The following is a 22,762-nucleotide window of genomic DNA, read 5'->3' as shown; positions in this document are numbered from 1 at the left end:
TCCGGCTCTACAGCCCTGACAGGGGCCAAACCTCCGACTCCAACTCCTCAATTTCCATGACACCAACTCCACCAAAATGGGCTCTGACTCCGACTTTCTGACTGACTCCACAGCCCTGGTTTTGATTAAAAAAAAAAAAAGTAAAAGCCATCCCACCATGACAAGGTGTACCCCAAATGGGACAGTAGCCAACTCTTGTAGTTCACCTCACTATGTGCCAGCAAACGTAACAATAGATAAGGGCAGAGTAGGACCTGGGTCCCGACTGTTCCGACAACTGCTCGTGCTATATAAACAAAAATGAACAGCACGTGGCTCCCCTTTTTTGAGTAATACCCTCATGTGAACTGAGCCATATGCGTCCATAGCAGTAGGTGACAGATAGGATATGGCACAACTATACTTGACCTGTGATGCTCGGAACCAGTCCTGAATCCAAGGCCTGTGCTTTACATCTACAGACGGTAAATATACTATGTGTCAGTGTAATTGCTGTTGTGACTGTTGCAGATGGCTGCCTGTACTGCCGGGGCCATGCATTCTGTGTGATTACCATTTCCTATGAATTTAGATGGGAGCTGTCACTGCACTGATCTGTGAATGGTAGTGATGACATTGCTACTCTTTCCATCTGCGCACAAACTAATATTTTTCTGATTCAGCGGTGCGTAGACATTTTTCATTTCTTCCAGTTTATGCGGCTTTTTTATATTCTCAAGGCTGGGAAGGTGAGCTACATTGCACTAATGTGCTGGGAACTATGCTCATTATTGATATTACATTGCCATGGTCTGACAGAGGAATAAAAGAATATTCTCTGGATTAGACATAATAAATCTGCATGTTATGAGTTGTGTTTATTTTTCTGGCAGCCGCCTCCAATGATATGTGGTGTTTCTGGATTTTCGGGTTTGATTCACACCCCTAATTTTATTTTTACTGGATACATTTTGTTGTTCTTGAGTTTGCAGAAGCCTTCAGGACTTGGGTATGATATTGTTTTTAACTGTTCTTTTTAAATGTAAGATGGCATTTGTTGCCCGTGGGCTCATGGATCATATACTCCTGTGAATAGGTTCCTTATTGTTTGATTCTTAATTATGTAATATATAATTTTATCTGCGGCTGTGCCCTCTGAAATGTCAAGCACTGCGGAACATGCTGGGTCTAAATACGGAAAGATTAACATTATTACTACTACTGTTTTATTAACGCCCGAGTCATGCGTCGAACATTCATAGTCCTACGAATTACCCACTAGGTCCAGGCCAGCCGTGGGTCTCCTGACCCAAATTCAAAAGCCTCATATATGTCGGAGTCTGTTGGGAGACCTGCGGCCTGTCCACATGTCACCATCCGTATTTGGACCATGAATGATCGTTTACACAGGGTGATACACTGCTGAAAATGATGATCTTTTATTGTGCAGATCAAAATATCCTTTCACCCGACGAACGAGAGTATTGCTTGCCCGTTAAATGGTTGGCAGGCTGTTTAGACTTGCGATAATCGTGCAGTATATAAATGGTCCTTGAATGGTCTATACTGGAACAATACACAGACTAGTATTTAAAAGTCTAGTAATGATGCCGACGCCGTTTCTGTTGACCCGGATATCCTAGGATAATGGGGTGGGGGAAACCTGGAATGTGAGGGGTTGGAACGTGATCTATGGAGTGTTCAGGAGTAAAACCAGATTAGTATTTGCCCAGCAGAGCTGCCAAATACGGGGACGGCTGCAATGACCGAATCCTTCACTTTCAGTACTGGAGACCACTACAGCAGCTCCTCAGCGTGAGTACCCCAACAAACAGCTCCCCATATCTCCGCTTCAGGAGGACTGGGAGTGATATTGGAGGGACGTATGAGAAATGCTCATTGGTAGAATAAATACCCTCATCCCATGCGTGAGAAAGTACCGGTATTTAAAAAGCTGTGTCTAGCTGTTATCGTTCCATCTCCCTGGGGGTCTGCACTACAGCGGGGGGGATGAGAGTTGTCACATATCTATAGTCAGGCTTGATAATTGACAGTTTAGTATAAAACGTTTATAAATTCAGCATGTCCTGCGGTATTTTATAGATTGGTCTGTGTGATAGATCGGTGGTACTCTTTACCATGTGTTCTAGCCGCCCAGCCCCACTTCTTTATTGATTGATATACGTGCTCCTTTTTTGTCCACATTGCTTCCACAGCTTAGGCTGCGTTCACATTTTTGTTTGGACTTTTCGTTTGTTCCGTTTTTAGGAAGAAGAAACGGATCAGTTTAATGACATTGATTCTGCTTGTCTAAGAGATGCAAACAGAAGTAGAGGGACCCCATTGATTTTATTGAGGCATTCTGGGTTCTTTTATGTGTCTGTTTAAAAATAAAAATAAAAAAAAGAAGAAAAAGCGCATCCTGCAAAAATGTTTTCTTCGGTTATAAATGCTGAGATATCACAAAACCCAGACGGCCCCCAAAATAATCACTAAGGCTTTCATTTGCATCAGATATGCAGCAGATCCATTTTTTACATTGAGGGTAAGTTCACACTAGGCGCTCTTCAGCTTTTTTTTTTTTTCTGCAGCAAAACCTGATCTCTTGGCAGAAAAAAGAACGTTTTCCTTGTATTTTCTTGTGTTTTTTTTGTGCATTTTTTTTGCGGTATTGGCATGGTAAACTTGTCTCTTGTGAATGCTGATAAAGTCCTATTTTATAGAATCGGATTTTGGCACAAAAAACAACGTAAAACCTGATACCTGCATTTTTGGTGTATTTTTTTTTCACCACCCATTCATTTCAATGGGTGAAAAACGCTGAAACAAGTGACATGCTCCATTGTGTAAAAAAAAAAAAAAACCACAACAAAAATATGCAAAACGCAAAATCCTGTTGACAAAAAAAAAATCCAATCTGTGTGCATGCGATTTCTGAAATCTCATAGACTTTGCTGGTACTGTAAAACGCAGCTGAAAATGTGCATTGCAAAAAGCATAAAAAAAAACACTGCAAAAACGCCCAGTCGCTTAGCCTAAATCGGTTTGTTCTGTTTTTGAAACAGATTGACAAAGATCGGAATGGAAATATGAATGTAGCTGAAAAGACCGTCATGAGTGCTCACACTAGGATATATCTGTTCCCACGCCAGCGTTACTTGCACAATATTTCTGAGGATCACAGGATCTCCTATTCATTAATGTCCTGCTATTTTGCATGTGACCTTGTGTAATGTATCTGTGCAGATTCTGCAATATACGCCAGATCCCGCCTGTGCGCCGCAGGTATGTCTTCATCGGCCATTCTGCTGCCCCACTTTTGGAATGTGACTGTAGAAGAACCAGATGGTCACAGAGCGTGCATTGATTTCTGCGTAGAGGGCACTGTCTGTGCATGTTGGCTTCTGAATGAAATGCAAGTGGTGACAGGGACGGAGGAAAGTACAGCAATGTCTATCCCCTCATCCGCGCTGGCTACTTCTTTACCTGTGATCTCCTCTGTAGACCCATGATTAAATGAAGACTGAAAGCCTGGCCCTGTAAGATAATGAGTGCGGTGTGACATTTGTAGGTTGTCGCCCCCATTTGAATCCGTGTCAGACAATTCTTGAACATCTGTCTTAGCCCAGCTTTTATTTTCCAGAAACTTTCCCAGGAATAAATAATGTCTGCTTGTGATGCTGGCCATGACCTTTGGCCATCTGTAGACTCCTCTCTTGCTCAGTGACCTCTTTTTTGGGTTTCTCATTAACATACACATTCGGACAATTTTGTGTGTTTGTTTCCATGGGAAGTGGAGATGATTCCAATGCCAATCACAAAGACTGCTGTCTGCTAAGCCAGGGGTGTCAAACTGCATTCCTCGAGGGCTGCAAACAGGTCATGTTTTCAGGATTTCCTTGTACTGCACAGGTGATAATTTAATCACCTACACAAATAATGAGTTGGTGATTAAATTATCACCTGTGCAGTACAAGGAAATCCTGAAAACATGACCTGGTTGCAGCCCTCGAGGAATGCAGTTTGACACCCCTGTGCTAAGCTGTCCCACCAATTTATTACATGGCTAGCAGCTCATTTGGTGTATGGCCAATTCTCTCCTTCCACAATAGCTCCCAGAAGATAGACCAGTGGAGGTCAACTGAATGCTCAGCCACCTAAAGAGTTGTCTCCTCAAGACAGGCCTTGCCCAAAATCAGTCTTGGATCATATGGATGTGACGTCTTGGGCTTAGGATGCACTCTGAATTACGAGATCTCTCTTGCGTAGGCTGTCATGTATTACAGAGGAATGGCAGGTATGTACTACTTCTTTTCCCCTACAGTGTCTGCTGAAGCTGAAATGTCTGGCTTCCACCAATAAAACCAGATGCCTCGAGCCAGACCTGTGATGATCTGCTATGGTGGCCCCTTTGTGATAAAGTTCGTCTCTGATAAGACAACCCTTATCTCATCAGAGACAACCCTTTTAATAGTTAAGCACCTATTGGCCGTCTCTTTTAATCTTTGTTCAATCTGATTTTAGGTCTTTTCCTGCAAGTTATGTCATTTTTCTTGGCCTACATAGTGAGAATTGTTGTAGTGTGTACCATTGAAGGTATGGGTCACACATGGTGGTCGCCAAGTCCCAGCGTGCTACCGTGTTGCAGGTGCAATACAGCCGCATCATGATTGTTGCTTTAGCTCACAAATGTATTATTATAAGGAAATTAATGTATGTGCTCAGCAATAAGTAATCACTTTACACTTATTTCCTTATTACTCAGTTGACAGGCATTATGACTGTCATCATGCATCGGTAGGAAAAACGTGCAGAACCATAAAGATCTGAGCAAGTCTAACAATGGCCAATTTGTGTTGGCTAAACTGGGTAAGAGCGTGTTAACAATTGCAGGTCTTCTAGGTTGTTCCTGGTATGCTGTGGTTAGTACCAACCAAAAGTGGTCCAAGTAGGTACATTAGAATACTCAAGGTCATGTGCACTTAAAGGGATCATCAAGGGACTATATGTTGACATCCTATACTTAGGATAGAATACCTGGCACCCCAGCAGAGCAGCTGTATGCAATTTCGACGGCACCCGGATGTACAGAACTGGAGCAGTAGAGCTATATACACTGTTTAGTTGCCGGACTTGGGTAATGCAGCTCAGCTCCCATTCACCTCAATAGGGTCTGAGTTGCAGTACCTATTCAGTGTACAAAGCAGAAGGAGCACGGCTTCATCCACTGTGTGCATCCTGCCAAAGCAAGAGCTGCAAACGACTGATTGACGAGGCTACTGGGCGTCTGCCCCCATTGATCTGATTTTGGCTACCTACGTCATGGACGACCCCTATCGATACTTGTATGATAGCCTAGCCTGATCCAGTAGAAAAACTACTCAACTTTAAGGGGTTTTTTGTTTGTTTACTTCAGTCCTGTCCAGCTCCGCCAACTTTTTGTAAAGTAGGAAGAGATAATTTGGAAAGAGACGTAGCCAAGTGCACCGACAAATTACGGTAATCTTAATTTATACCGGTGGGCTCCTTTTGACACTTTGTGGTGGCACAATGATGACTTACATCATATTTGGAAGCTTTTTTTAATGTTATGACTTGTCTCTCTGTGTGTGTATATGTATATTTTATATATATAGGGTGTGTGTGTGTGTGTATATAATATATATGTGTGTGTTTTGTTTACATGTATTGATGATATTTTATATACATGTAAAAAATTGTTAGTTGTCAAAGAGACAGTCACCCAGCTTTCCCCAACTCCTGAGAGGTCAGCATAATGATCTATTATTGGAGAAGTGAGCAGCAGGGACATTTCGTGCTTTCCATTTTAGGATCACATTTACTTATCTTCTTCCAGTTTCTATATAATAATTATCCCTAATAAATATAAACTTACCTGTAAATCTAGATTTCTTTGTTTTACTTTTGTAGACAAGTAAGTAGCAATTTCCTGGACAATTTTCTGATTTCTCCCCTGTATTATTATTATTATTATTATTTATTATTATAGCGCCATTTATTCCATGGCGCTTTACATGTGAGGAGGGGTATACATAATAAACAAGTACAATAATCACCCTGTATGGGTGTTTAGTTTCTTAATTTGGCTGTTAGATCTCAATTACTAAGACGATGGTTGGCAATTTTGCCTTGAAGCTCTGGAATTATTTATACGTTACTTGTTCCGCTGTTTCCTTTAAATGGCACCGTGTAATAACAGCATAATGTATCCTTCAACGAGCCATCCATTAGCTGGGGAAGAAAATACGCCTTAATGGGATGGAGATCCCACAGGGATCCCTTGATGTCTTGGAATATTATCCACCCTTGGGAAGTGGTCTTCATGCAGTACACACTATAATACATTTTGGGTACAGGCCGGGTAAATTACTTGGCTTTGTATTCTTGTTCTATTGAAGTGTATAGATTTCCTTTCTCTGATTTATACTGTTGTATTAGAAATGTCCATGTATGCAGAGCTTTGGAGTCGGCGTCCAGTTTGGTGGAGTTGGCATAAAATGGGCCGACTCCTAAAATATATAATACATTGGGTACAGTAGTACAATGCAGGATGTGCGGTAACCGTTTATATAAGAACGTGGGAAAGATTTGAAATGACCTATAATTGTCTGTTCTGCTCCTGACCTAAGGATCTCGGCTTTTAGTTGAGATGAATCTGTTCTGCACTTTATGCACATGCTCAGTAGTGAGGCATGTATGAGGGTTTTGGAGGTTTGGCTTACCGACTCTACTGCCCTGGTTGTACAAGTGCCTAGACGGTGGTCACGTATAGGCAAAGGGAACTTGTCTAATGGATGGCCATGTGATGTCTTAATGACTGATAATCGCATGATGACCACGTTCAGTTTCTGTGATTGTGTAGGACCTGATTGCTCCTCTTGGTTGGCAGTGATTCTACCACTTTGGACATGATGCGTGCTATGAGCTACGGATCGTCCTATTGATATATTGTCATTGATATCTGGCCATGGTTTGCAGGCTACAGAGCGTTTTTAATGAGCTGTATTGCTGATTTATTTAAATTCTTTGTTTCCTAGGCAGGAGACCTGTATAAGACGCCTGTGTGGTGTTCTACCTGCTACCCTTGGCCCTGTTCCCACTATGCCCCCCATCACACAAAAACACTGGGAATCCTGCAAGGTATTTCAGTACAAAGTCATTTATCACCTATAGGATCCCACGGTACAGATTCTTATTGTATACTGTTCTATGGAATTGCATCGTCTGCTTCTTTATTACTTTTTATTTAGTTTTTTTACTGTATTTTGGTTGCAGGCAGGCCAGGAGGACCTCTGTTGGTGCCAGCCTGGGTAATGGAGCCCTGCTTAGTATATACATTGGGAGGTTTATTTTTTTTCCCTTCATTTTTTTGTCATATAATCTAAATTCACCTGAAATATACTGGACTGAAGGACGAATGTGATGAAAAGGAAAAAAAAAATCCGGAATCTTGTTATTTGTCGTTCCTTCCGGCTTGGGATTTTGGCTGTGGTCTTGCAGACTTGGCTTTGGATTAGTGGGGGGCAAAAATATTTCTTTTTCTAGAATATTGCCTGTGCCGTTCTTCCATTTCTAAATCTAGTATTTAGTACAGTGCTTAGTTTTTCCATTGCCTGCCTGCTTTGCGGCCTGTACATTTCGGCCCATAATACGTGGCTACTGTGTGTGCGGTGCATGTGCGCATCAGATGAGAGCCGTGTGTATTTGTACATGCGGGGGAAGCGTATTTATGTGAGGGTGAAAGAAAAAAAAAAAAAAAGAAGCAATGTGTGCCTTCCTCCTTCAGGAAATGATTTGCTTGCTGCTCTTAACAGTCCCTGCAGGGGGAGAAGCAGATAGACAGAAGGAGAAGGAGGCAGACACACTGGCTGGGAGACACAGGCCAGCAGCAAGCATACAAAGATCAGGCAGACATCCACAGTGGGCAGCCCTGACACCCACCACAGCCTGCTGTCACACACTGTCCTCACTCACACACTGTCCCCTGGCCTGGCGCCCCAGGCTGTCACACCACTGCACGGCCATGGCACATCCTGACAGCTCTATTGCTGTGACACAAAGGCACACATAGCTTTCTGTCATACAAAGACAGATCCAGATGATCCGCGCAGTGTGACAGTCTTCCTCTGCAGGGACAGATCAGCCTGTTCTGGTGAGTGCTTGGATTGCTTTGGCTTGATATGCATCTGTGGGATTGACATGTTATAGGCACGCTGTGTGTACTCGTCTGCATTTTTACCGCATGTGATCCTTTATCCTATTTATATCTGTGCCCAGCGTGCTTGCGGTGTGGGACCAGTCCCTACAGAATGGGAACCTGCTCTTCTGCATCGGTGGGCCGTAGGGCTGCAGCAGGATCAGTGCCATTCACATATGTGATTTTCATCTCTTCCAAGAATTGTTTCTTCTCACAGCATGACCATAACTGGCAGTCACATGGTTAAAGAAGAGATGCCCGCTTTGTCTGGTTAGGGTAGGTTTTTGTACATTGATGCTCTGAGGGGCTTTGGAGTGGGTGGTGAGCCTCCTCCCCCATATTGTCCTGTAAATAGCACATACTTTCCCTGCTCCCAGACTGACCCCCCCAGACATACCGAGCATTCCTCTAACTCTTCCCAGGCCCGCTAGGCAGGGAAGCTGGACCTAAATGCACATATATGTACGTGGTCTGTGGTCTGCTGTCACATTTCTATAGCGCCCACGTACTGTCACATGCACATGCTGGCCTCTGTCAACCTTGGAGCTCCTTGCTGTAGAGACATGGAGGAACTAGGGTCCAACTTTCTGGCACATGTAGGATATGTGTATATGGCCTTGTATATTACCTATGTGCCAGGTGGCTACGTGCTGGATATATGGTGACTTGTGCTTGTACTGTTAGGTGATAGCGACACGCGTAGATATACATATGTGTATAGGTTTCTACATTCCCTGCTTGCCATAGGAGTCCTGTCAAGAGTCGTGTTTCCTGGAAGGGTTAAAAGAGCAATGGTCTGCAGAGCTCTGACAGGAGAGTTATCCCCTCACACCCATGTGTGATTCAGAGGCAGGACATTGAGGTGGTGTTGGAGAAGGAGGGATGGTCATTCCCAGTATCCGACTCTTAATGTCTTCCTTCCTTACCAAACGGAAACCAGTATTGGAGAACAGCTGATGCAGCACAGCCTGGAAATGCTGAAGGGTCAGTGGATTATTGGGAACTTCTGCCAGGATGGAAACACAAACTCTTGAGTATCCTAGTTGAAGGCTTCTGGAGATGTTCCTGGAATGTGAAGAGCAGAAGAGCTGGGTAGGGTCAGGACGAAAATAGTTGTATATGCAGAAGGTCAGAGAAGAAAACTGTTTGAATAACTTTTGAAAAAATTAGTTTTGAAAAGAACTTAAGAACATTGTTCCAACCTTGAGAAGGAAGGCTTGTAGGCAGACTGTGAGATGTTCATGGGTCACGTATCGTGCTTGGACAAATACAACAGCCAGGCACTTTATGTATCTGAGGATGTTGGGAACAAGGACTGCAGGACCATAGTCGTTAGAAGATGAGTTGGCTGAGGATAACATTTTCGTCTTATTACAAATATTGGATCTCCATTTATTTGACAGCTACTGAGGGGGAGTCTGGCGATGCGCTCATCTATATATACGTTTTCTATGAAACAGTTAGGTTGGCAGAGCTTCCTTTGAGTGGGAGTTTGGCACAACCAATGTACAGGGTACAGTCACTTAACAGTGTATGATGGAGGCAGTGTCTTTATTACATAGCTTTAGTGGATTATTGTTAATGCAGCTTTGTGTTAGTAGGTTTATTTGTCATTGTGTGATGTGCTTTTCTTATAAATATGACGATGATGGGTACCGTGGAGCAATTGTTCTGGTGGTGTATGAAACCTACTGAGCTTTTCAGATACTTAGGAGAACTGTAAAAGGTATACTAGTGCCATGCAGAATAAATCCTTACCATTTTATTATTTTATCTTATCCAGTGGTTTTGATGTAGTAACAAGGCTAGGCAGCAGAAATAAGAAAGCTAGGGTTATGCTCACATTACATTACTAGTTGCTATGTAACGAACCAGCCAGGATCAGCTATATTATATACATTAAATGGAGGTTGCAATGGATGCTTAACAGAGGCATCCATCGGCAACAGACTAATATGAGATCCGACTGACACATTGTGAGGCTTTCATTACGTATCTGTTAACTGGAGCCATTATAGTCTATGGGTAATGGATGCTACTGTTAGACATCCATCAGCCTTAGGCCATAATGACGTCCTCTTAATGGAATTGTCTTAAAAGCCATAGATGTGTCTGTTAAACAGATGCCTGTGATGGACGCCATACAGTGGCATCTAACACCCATAGGCTAATAGATCTATTTTTGTTGTTGTTCTTTGTAGTTTGTTGCGCTATTCCATACCTTTTTTTTCCAGAATGCTGAGTTATATTACATACAGTATACCTGTACATGAAATTCTTTTGGCCTGTGTCTAATGAATGAACCTTTCTCATCTAAATATAGGGGGGAAAATGCAGTGTGAGCCCAACCTAATTCACCTACCGGTTCCCTTGCATGTGGGAAATGAACATTAAAATACAAATATAGCTTTGATAGAGGTGTAAATAGTAATAATGTCAATTTTTTATTACATCATAAACATATTCTTACAGAAAATAATAGCCTGTTTATGTTGCATACTTTGCTTACTTTTGTTTGTTTTTCTTCTTCAGGTACATGAAGTAATTTTGCTGCCTGTTACGTTAGTGAATCCCATGAATTTCTAAGTGACGTTCCACTTTTCGCCCTGGTGCCATGCTCTACAGTACCTGCAATCATGTCGGGTTGCGGCTCATTTACAGAGCATGTTTGGAAACCAGGGGAGTGCAAGAACTGTTTTCAACCAAAAGGTCAGCATCAGTTATCAGCTCTTGGCAGAGGCATCACTGGTCAACCACCACCTCCTCCTCCACCACCACCTCCTTACCGAGCGAATCATGCCAAAGTAATTTCCAACCAGCGACCACGTGTAACCACTGGGTTCAGACCACCTGTAGCCAAAAAACCTACCATTGCTGTGAAACCTACCATGATGGCTATAGATGGCGCAGTAAGTCATCCTATTCAGAGTCATTCTAGGTCACCGCTACCCACACAAAACACTCGAACACAAGCCCAGAATGTTGTATCTAATGATGATCGAGCAAATAACAACACAGGAGCAGAACAAACAGTCATTAATAACAACCATGTGAGTAGCAGTGGACTCACAGAAGTGCTGAAGGAGATAGCAGGCTTAAGTCCAGTAGAATCAGCACCTCTTTCAGGAGATACACCACGAGAAACTTTTCTATGTAGGATCAATCAGTGTTATCGCCGCTCTTTAGAGAGAAAGCCACCCGCTAGCTGCTTATCTGGAAGTCGTCTTGATGGAGGAGGGCCAAGAAAATGTATTAGAAGAGTAGCATTAAGTGGAGAACAGGGTGCAGTTATTGGAATGGATGGTGGACGCTTCTGCTATCCTGAGTTTTCTAGTGGTGATGATAGCTGGGATGATGAAGATGATGAAGATCAAGGGGAACGGGAGAGCTGGGAAGAAAGTGATGAAGAACTGTTGGCAATGGAAATTCGTATGAGGGGACAACCAAGGTTTGCAAATCTTCAAAGTGGCAGTCTTTCTCCTGTGCCAGGAAGACTTGGGAAACGAGAGAAATGGAATACTGTGCCATTACGTCAGAAGTCCTTACAAAGGGTGTGTGCTGTGGACTATGATGATAGTTATGATGAGATCCTTAATGGCTGTGAAGTGGGTGGACCAGGTGAATGCAATATTGTTTCCCCTTCCCCTGATACATCAATGGTTGATTCTTTATCTTGTCCTCCATCCTCCTCTTCATCCTCTACTTCCTCATCATCGTCATCATCATCCTCTGGAGGACTCTTTTGTAATGGAAATTTAGTTACCGAGAGAGAATCAGCAGTTATGCCAGATAGAACAACACAAGATACACACCAAGATAGTTATATGGCACATGCTCAACCATATCGTGTGGTCAACATGGAGCAACCAGTTTGTAAGCCATATACAGTAGTTGATGTTTCTGCTGCTATGGCTGGTGAATGTCGATCTCGTTTGAATGCAAAGGTAAAAAAATCAAGCGCTACACGTTACCAGGAAGTTTGGACATCAAGTACAAGCCCCCGGCAAAAGCTTGAAAAAGCAGAAAATGTGGAAGCTCCTAAACGAAGCTGCTATAAGTCTGCCCCAACTTCACCTACTGCTGGTTTGAGTGCTCATACTGTTCCTGTCCGTTCTCCGAACTTGTCAGAAATTAAATTTAACAGCTATAATAATGCAGGAATGCCACCTTTTCCTATTATTATTCACGATGAACCGGACTATGCCCACAGTTGTAAAAGTGCTGATAAAGTTCCCATCCTCATAAATCCTAGTGCTTATGATAATTTAGCTATTTACAAAAGTTTTGTTGGTTCTGGTGGTGCCTTTCTTCCACCTCCAGACAAGGACAAACGTCAGACTGGAAGTGTAGCAAGCCACACATATGAGGAAATAGAAACTCCGGCTAAAGCACAAAAGAGAGAGGAGTCTGCTGGTACAGTACCCCAGGAAACTGTTGGTTGTACACGGGAAAGTGCAAACCGTGTCCTGTCTCAGATTGTGGCATCTATCCAGCCTCCTCGTTCTCCACCAGAAGCCTTGACTCCTGAATCAGGCAGTAGTGATGATCATCGTCCACCAGAGACTCACTCTGATCCAGAGCAATTTACTGGATCGTTAGGGAGACCGAAAACTCTGTTTTCCTCCCAAAGTGAAACCTTTGGAACTGTGAATTTAAACAAGCATTCTCCTGCACTTTCCAGCGATGACAGCCCAACTGTATCTGCCACCACAGAACCTCTTCCCCCTTTCCCACCTCCACGTTCTACTTCTTCACCCTACCATGCCACTATGTTACACAAACACTTTGCAACTCGTGGAAAACCAGTTGGAACTAACCGACCCTCCCCAACCGATACCGCAACACAGCCACGCCGGCCAGCAGATGGAAAGCCACGTCGTTGGATATCTTTCAAAAGTTTTTTCAGGAGGAAGAAGGATGGAAGTGGACAAGGAGGGTGTGAAGACAGAGAAGAAGGAAAGCTAGTAGGCCTCGATGGTACGGTTATTCACATGCTTCCGCCTCCACCAGTCCAAAGGCACCATTGGTTTAGTGAAAGTCGGACAGAGCCTGGAGAGAAACCATCCATTGTGTTCATGTATCGGTCAGAGGAAGAGAAAGCTGCAGGAAGTCCTCAAGATAGCACAGGCACTGAGACCAGGTCTAGCAGGTAAATGTCTCTAGTAAGGCTTATGTTACAGTGATGTATCAGTTGTGGAAATTAAAGCTGAAAAGAATATATATTGAAATAATGCTATATACACCTTTGCGCAACATTATTTTTTGTTTCTTTGCTTCGTAAGTGTAAAATTAATCAACTCGCTAAACAGTCTTCATTAAACATTTCTACCATTTTTGCTGCTGCAGTGTCTGTTGGGTCCTTAGTGCTTTTGCAAAACTGATACAAATCCATCAGAACTCCTGCGCTCTCAGCTCTCTTCCTCCCTTCATTTGCTTTCTATGTTCAACCACCTCTCTGATAACATCCCTAAGGGTAGGGTCACATGTGTTTAAAAAAAATTGATCAGAGTTTCATCCAGAAAAGTGGGCCGTTTTTTTTTTTTTTTTTTTTTTTCGCTTCCTGTATACAATCCATTTTTGTTTTTTCTACAGCAGCTATTAATCACTTCCAGGATCATTTACCGTTTACTATGTTACAGAATTATGTATCCATAAAAATCAGATGCTACACTGTGGGTCCGTATGGCATCCAGTTTTTTTTTTTTTTTTTTAATGCACCCATAGCTTGAATTATGTCATTGGTTTACAGAAGAAATTAGTACATTATGCTTTTTTTTTGTATTTTTTTTTTTATTTTATTTTATTTTTATTTTTTTTTTTGAATGGTTTAGTATAAAAAAATAAAAATAAAAACACATCTGCACTGCTCCATTGGATAACATTGGACCGAGTGCGGTCTGTATTTTTTCACGGATATCAGTGGATCGAAAATACAGTCGTGTGAATGAGTCCTAACACCGAGAAAAGGCAGCAGCACCTTGGATACACACAGACCTCACATCCAACCTATAACATTACTGGGAGGAACACTCTATTAATATAAAACTTACCGTACATATGGTTGCAAACTATGTATTATTTTCTGCATATGCAATTTCATTAATTAAAAAGGTATCCACTAACATATATAAAAATGATCATTTTATATTTCAACGGTGTTCACAGATCCTAAAGAACTCATTTGTCTCTTGGTTGCTCACTTTACATGTAGCTACATCTATTGACACCCTTATGCTTGAAGATCAGTTATATTTAGCAAATCCCTTCCCGACATGTGATGTACTCTTACATCATATAAGGGAGCCCTGTCTTTGTTCCTGAGCTTGCATTTTTCCTGGCAGAGATTGGCTTTACAGCCATCATCTACATCTAACAGCACCGATCGGGAGCTGAGCTCGACCCAGTGCTGTTGAAGAGGTATTCCCATCTCCCAAGTATAGTAGGTATCATTATAATATTAGTGCTTCTCTCCAATTAGAAATGTAGTACAGTTCTCCTGATTTGCTATGTCTCTATATCCCTTGTGCAGGGCATTACAGTACTTGGGTATCCATGGTTACAATCACTCATGTAGTGACAGATAGCTGTTAGTGGTCATAACCATGGATACCAAAGCTACTGCAATGTCCTGCACATGGGGTAAGCGACATAGCGAATCAGTAGAACTATGCTAAATTTCTAATTGGAGCTATTTGTTAATATTATTATACCTATTACTTAGTGAGATAGTATTTTGGCTATGGGAATACCTCTTTAACTCCTTCAATACTTCTGTCAGTCTCTGACAGCTGCATTTACAGTGGAAGGTTTTGGAGGTGTACCATTCCACGCACCAGTCTGCTCCCATGTGAAGCGACCATATGATGCTGATGGGGGAAAAAATCCCAGAATTAAATGAAGGAAAAAAAAAATCATATCATTTTGGTTTCGCTATAAACAAACTGACCTGGAGAACTATATTGACAAGTCATTTTTACTATGTAATAATTGCCATATAAGAAAACCCCCAAAACAAAAGAGGAATTGCAGTTTTTTTCCTTCACTATTTCACTTCCCTTGGAATTTTTTGTTTCACCCGGTCTACAGTACATTGAATGGTAAAATGAATGATGCCTTTCAGAATTTCAGCTAGTCCTGCAAAAAAGAAGCCCCCCCCCCCCATACATCTGTGTCGAAGGAAAAAAATGAAAAAAAGTTATGGCTCTTGGAAAAAAAACTAAAGCACAGAAATAGAAGATTGCCTAGCCGGGAAGGGGTTAATCCATAAGAACCCAGAAGAGGGAATGTTGTACTAGGTGACATAGAAGGCTAGCCTAGTGTGTGATGGCATGGTAGCTTGGAGAAAATGTCCCCTAGATAATGGTCTGCAAGTAAAGTTGTTTGCTCATCTAATGAGTTAGGGTACCGTCACACTATACGATTTACCTACGATCACGACCAGCGATACGACCTGGCCGTGATCGTTGGTAAGTCGTAGTGTGGTCGCTGGGGAGCTGTCACACAGACAGCTCTCCAGCGACCAACGATGCCGAGGTACCCGGGTAACCAGGGTAAACATCGGATTACTAAGCGCAGGGCCGCGCTTAGTAACCCGATGTTTACCCTGGTTACCAGCGTAAAAAAAAACAAACAGTACATACTTACATTCCGGTGTCTGTCCCTTGCCGTCTGCTTCCCGCACTCACTGACTGCCGGCCGTAAAGTGAAAGCACAGCACAGCGGTGACGTCACCGCTGTGCTCTGCTTTCACTTTACGGCCGGCAGTCAGTGAGTGCGGGAAGCAGAAGGCAAGGGACCTGACGGACACCGGAATGTAAGTATGTAGTGTTTTTTTTTTTTTTACATTTAGGCTGGTAACCAGGGTAAACATCGGGTTACTAAGCGCGGTCCTGCGCTTAGTAACCCGATGTTTACCCTGGTTACAAGCGAACGCATCGCTAGATCGGTGTCACACACACCGATCCAGCGATGACAGCGGGAGATCCAGCGACGAAAGAAAGTTCCAAACGATCTGCTACGACGTACGAGGATCCCTGATCGCTGCTGCGTGTCAGACACAGCGATATCGTATGGATATCGCTGGAACGTCACGAATCGTGCCGTCGTAGCGACAAAAGTGCCACTGTGTGACGGTACCCTAAGTCCCATAAACTAGTGGAGAAGGGTTCACCTTGATGGCCCTATGTCTTTTCGCAGCTATATATATTACTGAAAATAATGAAGCAATTGAATTACTTCATTGTGAGTGTTATGTACTTTTTCTAGATACAAAACATATTCTGTATGTTGCAAAGTTATACGGTTTCCCTAGAAAGATATAGTAGGTACAGAAAGTATTCAGACCTCTTTAAATTTTTCACTCTTTGTTTCATTGCAGCCATTTGGTAAATTCAAAAAAGTTTATTTTTTTCACATTAATGTGCACTCTGCACCAAATCTTGACTGACAAAAACCCCATAAATGTAGAATTTTTTGCATATTAAAAAAACAACTGAAATAACACATGGTCATAAGTATTCAGACCCTTTGCTCACACTGATATTTAAGTCACATGCTGTCCATTTCCTTGTGATCCTCCTTGAGATGGTGCTACTCCTTCATTGGAGGCCAGCTGTGTTTAATTAAACTGATAGGACTTGATTTGGAAAGGCACACACCTGTCTATATAAGACCTCACAGTGCATGTCAGACCAAATGAGAATCATGAGGTCAAAGGAACTTTCCAAGGAGCTCAGAGACAGAATTGTGGCAAGGCACAGATCTGGCCAAGGTTACAAAAGAATTTCTGCGGTACTCAAGGTTCCTAAGAGCACAGTGGCCTCCAGAATCCTTAAATAGAAGAAGTTTGGGACCACCAGAAGTCTTCCTAGACATGGCCGTCCAGCCAAACTGAGCATTCGTGGGAGAAGAGCCTTGGTGAGTGAGATAAAGAAGAACCCCAAGATCACTGTGACTGAGCTCCAGAGATGCAGAAGGGAGATGGGAGAAAGTTCCACGAAGTCATCTATCACTGCAGCCTCCACCAGTCGGGCCTTTATTGCAGAGTGGTCTGAGTGAAGCCTCTCTTCAGTGCAAGACATATGAAAACCCGCATAGCGTTTGCTAGAAAAACACATGAAGGACTCCCAGACTATGAGAAATAAGATTCTCTGGTCTGATGAGACGAAGATAGACCTTTTTGGTGATAATTGTAAGCGGTATGTGTGGAGAAAACCAGGCACTGCTCAGAACCTGCTCAATACAATCCCAACAGTGAAACATGGTGGTGGCAGCATCATGCTATGGGGGTGTTTTTCAGCTGCAGGGACAGGACGACCAGTTGCCATTGAAGGAAACATGAATGCGGCTAAGTACAGAGATATCCTGGATGAAAACCTCTTCTAGAGTGCTCTGGACCTCAGACTTGGCCGAAGGTTCACCTTCCAACAAGACAATGACCCTAAGCACACAGCTAAAATAACAAAGGAGTAGCTTTAGAACAACTCTGTGACCATTCTTGACTGGCCCAGCCAGAGCCCTGACCTAAACCCAATTGAGCATCTCTGGAGAGACCTGAAAATGGCTGTCCACCAACGTTCACCATCCAACCTGACAGAACTGGAGAGGTTCAGCAAGGAAGAATGGCAGAGGATCCCCAAATCCAGGTGTGAAAAACTTGTTACATCATTCCCAAGAAGACTCATGGCTGTACTAGCTCAAAAGGTGCTTATACTCAATGCTGAGCAAAGGGTCTGAATACTTATGACCATGTGATATTTCAGTTTTTTTTAATACATTTGCAAAAATGTCTACATTTTTGGGTTTTTTTTCCAGTCAAGATAGGGTGCAGCGTGTACATTGAGAAAACAATGAACTTTTTATTTTTTAATTTACCAAATGGCTGCAATGAAACAAATAGTAAAAAAAATTATAGAAGTCTGAATACTTTCCGTACCCACTGTATTTGTATACATGTCTAGGGTATGTGCACACGTTGCAGATCTGCAGCTTTTTTTTTGCGCGCGGAAACGCTGCAGATCTGCAAGTGATTTACAGTACAATGTAAATCAAGGGGAAAATAAAAATGCTGTGCTAATGGTGCAGAAAAATCTGCATGGAAAGCGCAGCAGATTAAAAAAAGGACCATGTCAATTCTTTTTGCAGATCTGCTGCGTTTCTGCATCCATTCCATTAGGCTATGTGCACACATTCCGGATTCTCTGCGGATCCGCAGCGTTTTTTGCGGTGCAGAAACGCTGCAGATCCGCAATTGATTTACAGTACAATGTAAATCAATGAGAAAAAAAAAAGCTGTGCACACATTGCGGAAAATCCGCTGCGGAAATGCTGCCGTTTAAAAGAAGTAGCATGTCACCTCTTTTTTGCGGATCTGCAGCGTTTTTGTACCCATTCCATTATAGAAATCCGCAGGGGTAAAAAACGCAGCAAATCCGAAAAAAAAAAAAACGCACAAAAACACTGCAGATCCGCCCAAAAAAAGTGACAAATCCGCAGCTGCATTTTCTGCCAGGAGAGGCAGAGTCCGCACCAGAAATTCCTAAGGCTAATCCGCAACGTGTGCACATAGCCTTATAGAAATCTGCAGGGGTAAAAAAAGGAAGAAATCTGCACAAAAATCTGCAACGTGTGCACATACCAAAAAAAGGCGCAGATTCTGACCTGCTTTTTCTGCGAAGAAATTCAGAATCTGCAAAGAAAATTCCACAGTCAACTCTGCAACGTGTGCACATAGCCTAATCTGATGGCAACATAATGTCAGGGCAGAAAGCCTGATTCTACGGATGTCGCTTTCTCAGCAGCTTACTGTAGTCTCAATAGAATCAGTGTTTTATCAGCAGGAGATTATCACTGCAAAACTAGATGTTCAGTGCCAGGCAGTCCAGCTAATGTTTGTAACCCTGCCTCAACCACGGATTTGCAATTTGCTGCCAATTTGGTGTGGGCAAGCGAGGTTAGGTACAGCTCAGCATTCATAGCACGCCTAGATCTACATCAGAGGAAAGAGTGATCCTATCAAAACTGAACAGACCAGTAAGTGTCAGATTGCTGGAATCGGAGTCTATGCCCCTACATCATGCAACTGTCAGATTAAATGGCAAAACATGCTGACATATTCCCTTTAATTCCCTTTTCCATTTTTTGTCTTCTGGTATTTGCCATTTTTTGCTCCAAATTCTTCAAAACTGTTCCCTTGGTTCATGAATTTTGTGCAAAGCTAAATATCGTCTTTATTTTTGCCTTTTACCTTTTTTAAAGTAAAAAGTCAAACGTTTCACAAAATGATGCATAAATTACAAAAACGTTTTTGGGCGGACATAAAATCAATACGGACACACAATGGATCTATGGGATCAAATAATCGTAAAAACATATATACTGTGTATCAGTGAGACACATTATATATATATATATATATATATATATATATATATATATATATATATATATATATATATATATATATATATATATATAATATCTCTTAAAAGCCGGCAATTCAATTGCCGGCTCTTCCTATCTCCTTCTCAAACCTGACATGATATGAGACATGGTTACATACACTAAACCATCTCATGTCCCTCTTTTTCTTTTTTTTTTTTTTGCATATTCCACACTACTAATGTTAGTAGTGTGTATGTGCAAAATTTGGGCGCTCTAGCTATTAAATTAAAGGGTTAAATCGCAGAAAAAATTGGCGTTGGCTCCCGCGCAATTTTTTCCGCTAGAGTAGTAAAGCCAGTGACTGAGGGCAGATATTAATAACCTGGTGATGGTCCATGGTTATTGCCCTCCCCCCCCCCCCCCCCCCGGCTAAAAACATCTGCCCCCAGCCACCCCAGAAAAGGCACATCTGGAAGATGCGCCTATTCTGGCACTTGGCCACTCTCTTCCCATTCCCGTGTAGCGGTGGGATATGAGGTAATGAAGGGTTAATGTCACTTTGCTATTGTAAGGTGACATTAAGCCAGATTAATAATGGAGAGGCGTCAATTATGACACCTATCAATTATTAATCCAATAGTACAAAATGGTTAAAAAAAAACACACACACATTATTACAAAGTATTTTAATGAAATAAATACACAGGTTGTTGTAATATTTTATTATACTGGTAATCCACCTGAAGACCCTAGTCACCTGTAACAAATGTAAACAAAACAAACAACAATATTCCATACCTTCCGACGATCAGTCTCGTCCCATGCTGTAATTCCATCTGAAAGGGTTAACTAATTTTACAAGCAGAAGCCTGCAGGGGCGGCTGCATTAGCAGGCTTCTGCTTGTAAAATTAGGTAACCCATCTCCCGGGGCTCCTGTGCTGTGGTTGTGACACATGATGCCGGCACCCAATCAGCTCTGGCGTTACTGTCCCCGCCTCCTGTTGAATTGAGCAGGAAGAGGAAGTCTGAGATCAGCTGCAGCCCGGACTTCGTCTTCATGTTCGATTTGTCCGAAGGTGGAGACAGTGACACGAGCACTGATTGGGTGTCATGTGTCGCAACAACCACAAGTGCCGACACCACAGGAACAGCTCCGACACAGGAGGTGAGTATAGGCTTTATTTTATCGGTGCAAAACATTTTGATCACGAAAGGGCTGTCCTGGTAGCGGACAGCCCCTTTTAAGGCTCTACAGCCAACATGTTGACATGGAAAACTGAGTTAAACATAATTAGCGGGTCCCCTAGGTTACAAAAAAAATCCCTTTTGTCATGTCTTCAGAAAAATAAATGTGCTGTTTTGATCTATGCGGATTTTCCTCATTAATGTAAGTCTATGGGGAAAATCCACATGCATACCCACAAGAGAAATAGAAATGCTGCGGATCTGAAAGACGCGCCGTATGTCCATTTCCGCTGGTGATCCGAAGGTGCACATAGACGCACAGTGGACATAGGATTTCTAGAAATGCCATCCACTAGGCTGTAACTTCTGGCCGCTGCGTTTTTGATGCTGCATAAATACGCGGTGTCAAATCCACAGCAAATCCTAAATGTGGGAACATACCCCTAAAGCATATCAATGTCGTGGTTCAAAATATTGCACTTTGTCATGCTGGGGGCAAAGAGGTTTGATGTTTTCACAATACCCTGTCCTTACTGTTACATATCTTTATTATTATTATTATTTATTGTTATAGCGCCATTTATTCCATGGCACTTTACATGTGAGGAGGGGTATACATAATAAAAACAGGTACAATAATCTTAAACAATACAAGTCATAACTGGTACAGGAGGAGAGAGGACCCTGCCCGCGAGGGCTCACAATCTACAAATGGCAATCATTGCATCCCAACCAAGCACACATTGTGTTTCTTAGGTGTGCTGCATACAGCTGTGTGTGTTTTCGCATATGTTTATCCTCCTGCCAGTAAAACATTTTGGATGTAAGGTCTGTGGGCCAGTTTTCTGCTGACTTCACTGGCTCTCGGAAAACTGCTTCATTCCTGAATTGATGTATCTTTCTACAGGCCTGAGCCATTTTTCTACCATACCAACATTCATTTACACTGCAAAATCTGCATTGGTGTTCTTCTTGTCTTTCTTCCATACTCAGACACAAACTTTTTTTTTTTTTTTATTCCTTCTCCTTCTGCCTTGTATGAGCTTTCCTTCCTATCTACAGTGTGTCAGCCCTCCCTGCAGACTTGAATGCTTTCCTCCCTCCTTTCTGGTATGACTTGTACACCCTCCTTTCTATCGTTGTTGCTGTTCCTGAGCTGCGCTAGCTGATACGGCCAGAGGCAGTCTCAGAAGTCGACATACAAACAGCTAGGTGTAGGCGGTACAGAGACCCTACGGCTGCAATACAAGCTGAAATCCTTCATGAACTCTGTTTACTGTAGAATTATCACTTTGTATTTCTAAAGCAAATGAACAATAAAACAAAATTCAGTGCAAAGGTGTCCATAGCCATTCCAGTTAGGGAGCAGAGTGGTTGCTATGTCTAGAAAATAAGATTCCTTTCTTTAGGAACACATTCTGTACATGTATTACTTTTCTTCTAGCAGTCAGAATTTTAAGTGACTTGCAGTACCTTTATGGGGCAACTGTGATTTCCCTGATCTCTCAGCACCAGTACCTAAACTAGTGCTGTCTTTTAGTTTCCAGATTCTGCAGTTTTTTTCATGAGGGTGACGAGAGGGAGAGGCATTTCCAATTTACCACAGAGGAAAAAATGGCCACTTCTAATATCGGTATTTAATTCAAGCGGCAGCTACGCTCTGTGTAACCTTTAGGGTATGTGCACAATTCCTGAAGAAAACCGGACATTTTCTGCAAGAAAACCGCGTGCGTTTTTTTCACGTTTTTACCACTTTTTTTGCACGTTTTTTTCCAAAGCTTTCCCAATGCATTATATAGCGAAAAAAACCCGCAAAATTAATGAACATGCTGCGTTTTTTACCACGATGCGTTTTTTTTCGCAGAAAAAAACGCATCATGTGCACAAAAATTGCAGAATGCATTCTAAATGATAGGATGCATATGTTTGCGTTTTTATCGCGTTTTTATAGCGAAAAAAACGCAACGTGTGCAAACAGCCTTAGGTTTAGATAACAG

General features: G+C 42.3%; 1 protein-coding gene across 2 annotated transcripts in view; it reads left to right on the top strand.

Annotated features, from left to right (window-relative positions):
* Positions 1–22,762, top strand: part of PEAK1 (pseudopodium enriched atypical kinase 1) — an 80,905-nt gene that overhangs the window by 45,613 nt on the left and 12,530 nt on the right. Inside the window, exons 1-2 of one of the 2 annotated variants that reach the window (XM_069765652.1) lie at positions 7,825–8,152; positions 10,730–13,346. In XM_069765652.1, the coding sequence (XP_069621753.1) occupies positions 10,834–13,346 (2,513 nt within the window). In that variant the 5' untranslated portion in view covers positions 7,825–8,152; positions 10,730–10,833. Of the gene's footprint in view, positions 1–7,824; positions 8,153–10,729; positions 13,347–22,762 lie in introns of those variants that run through there. The other variant, XM_069765653.1, reaches the window with a different exon arrangement.

This window comes from Ranitomeya imitator, chromosome 4 (genome assembly GCF_032444005.1).
Source record: "Ranitomeya imitator isolate aRanImi1 chromosome 4, aRanImi1.pri, whole genome shotgun sequence".
NCBI classification, from domain to species: Eukaryota; Metazoa; Chordata; class Amphibia; order Anura; family Dendrobatidae; genus Ranitomeya; species Ranitomeya imitator.
This window is presented reverse-complemented; position numbering and strand designations above follow the sequence as displayed.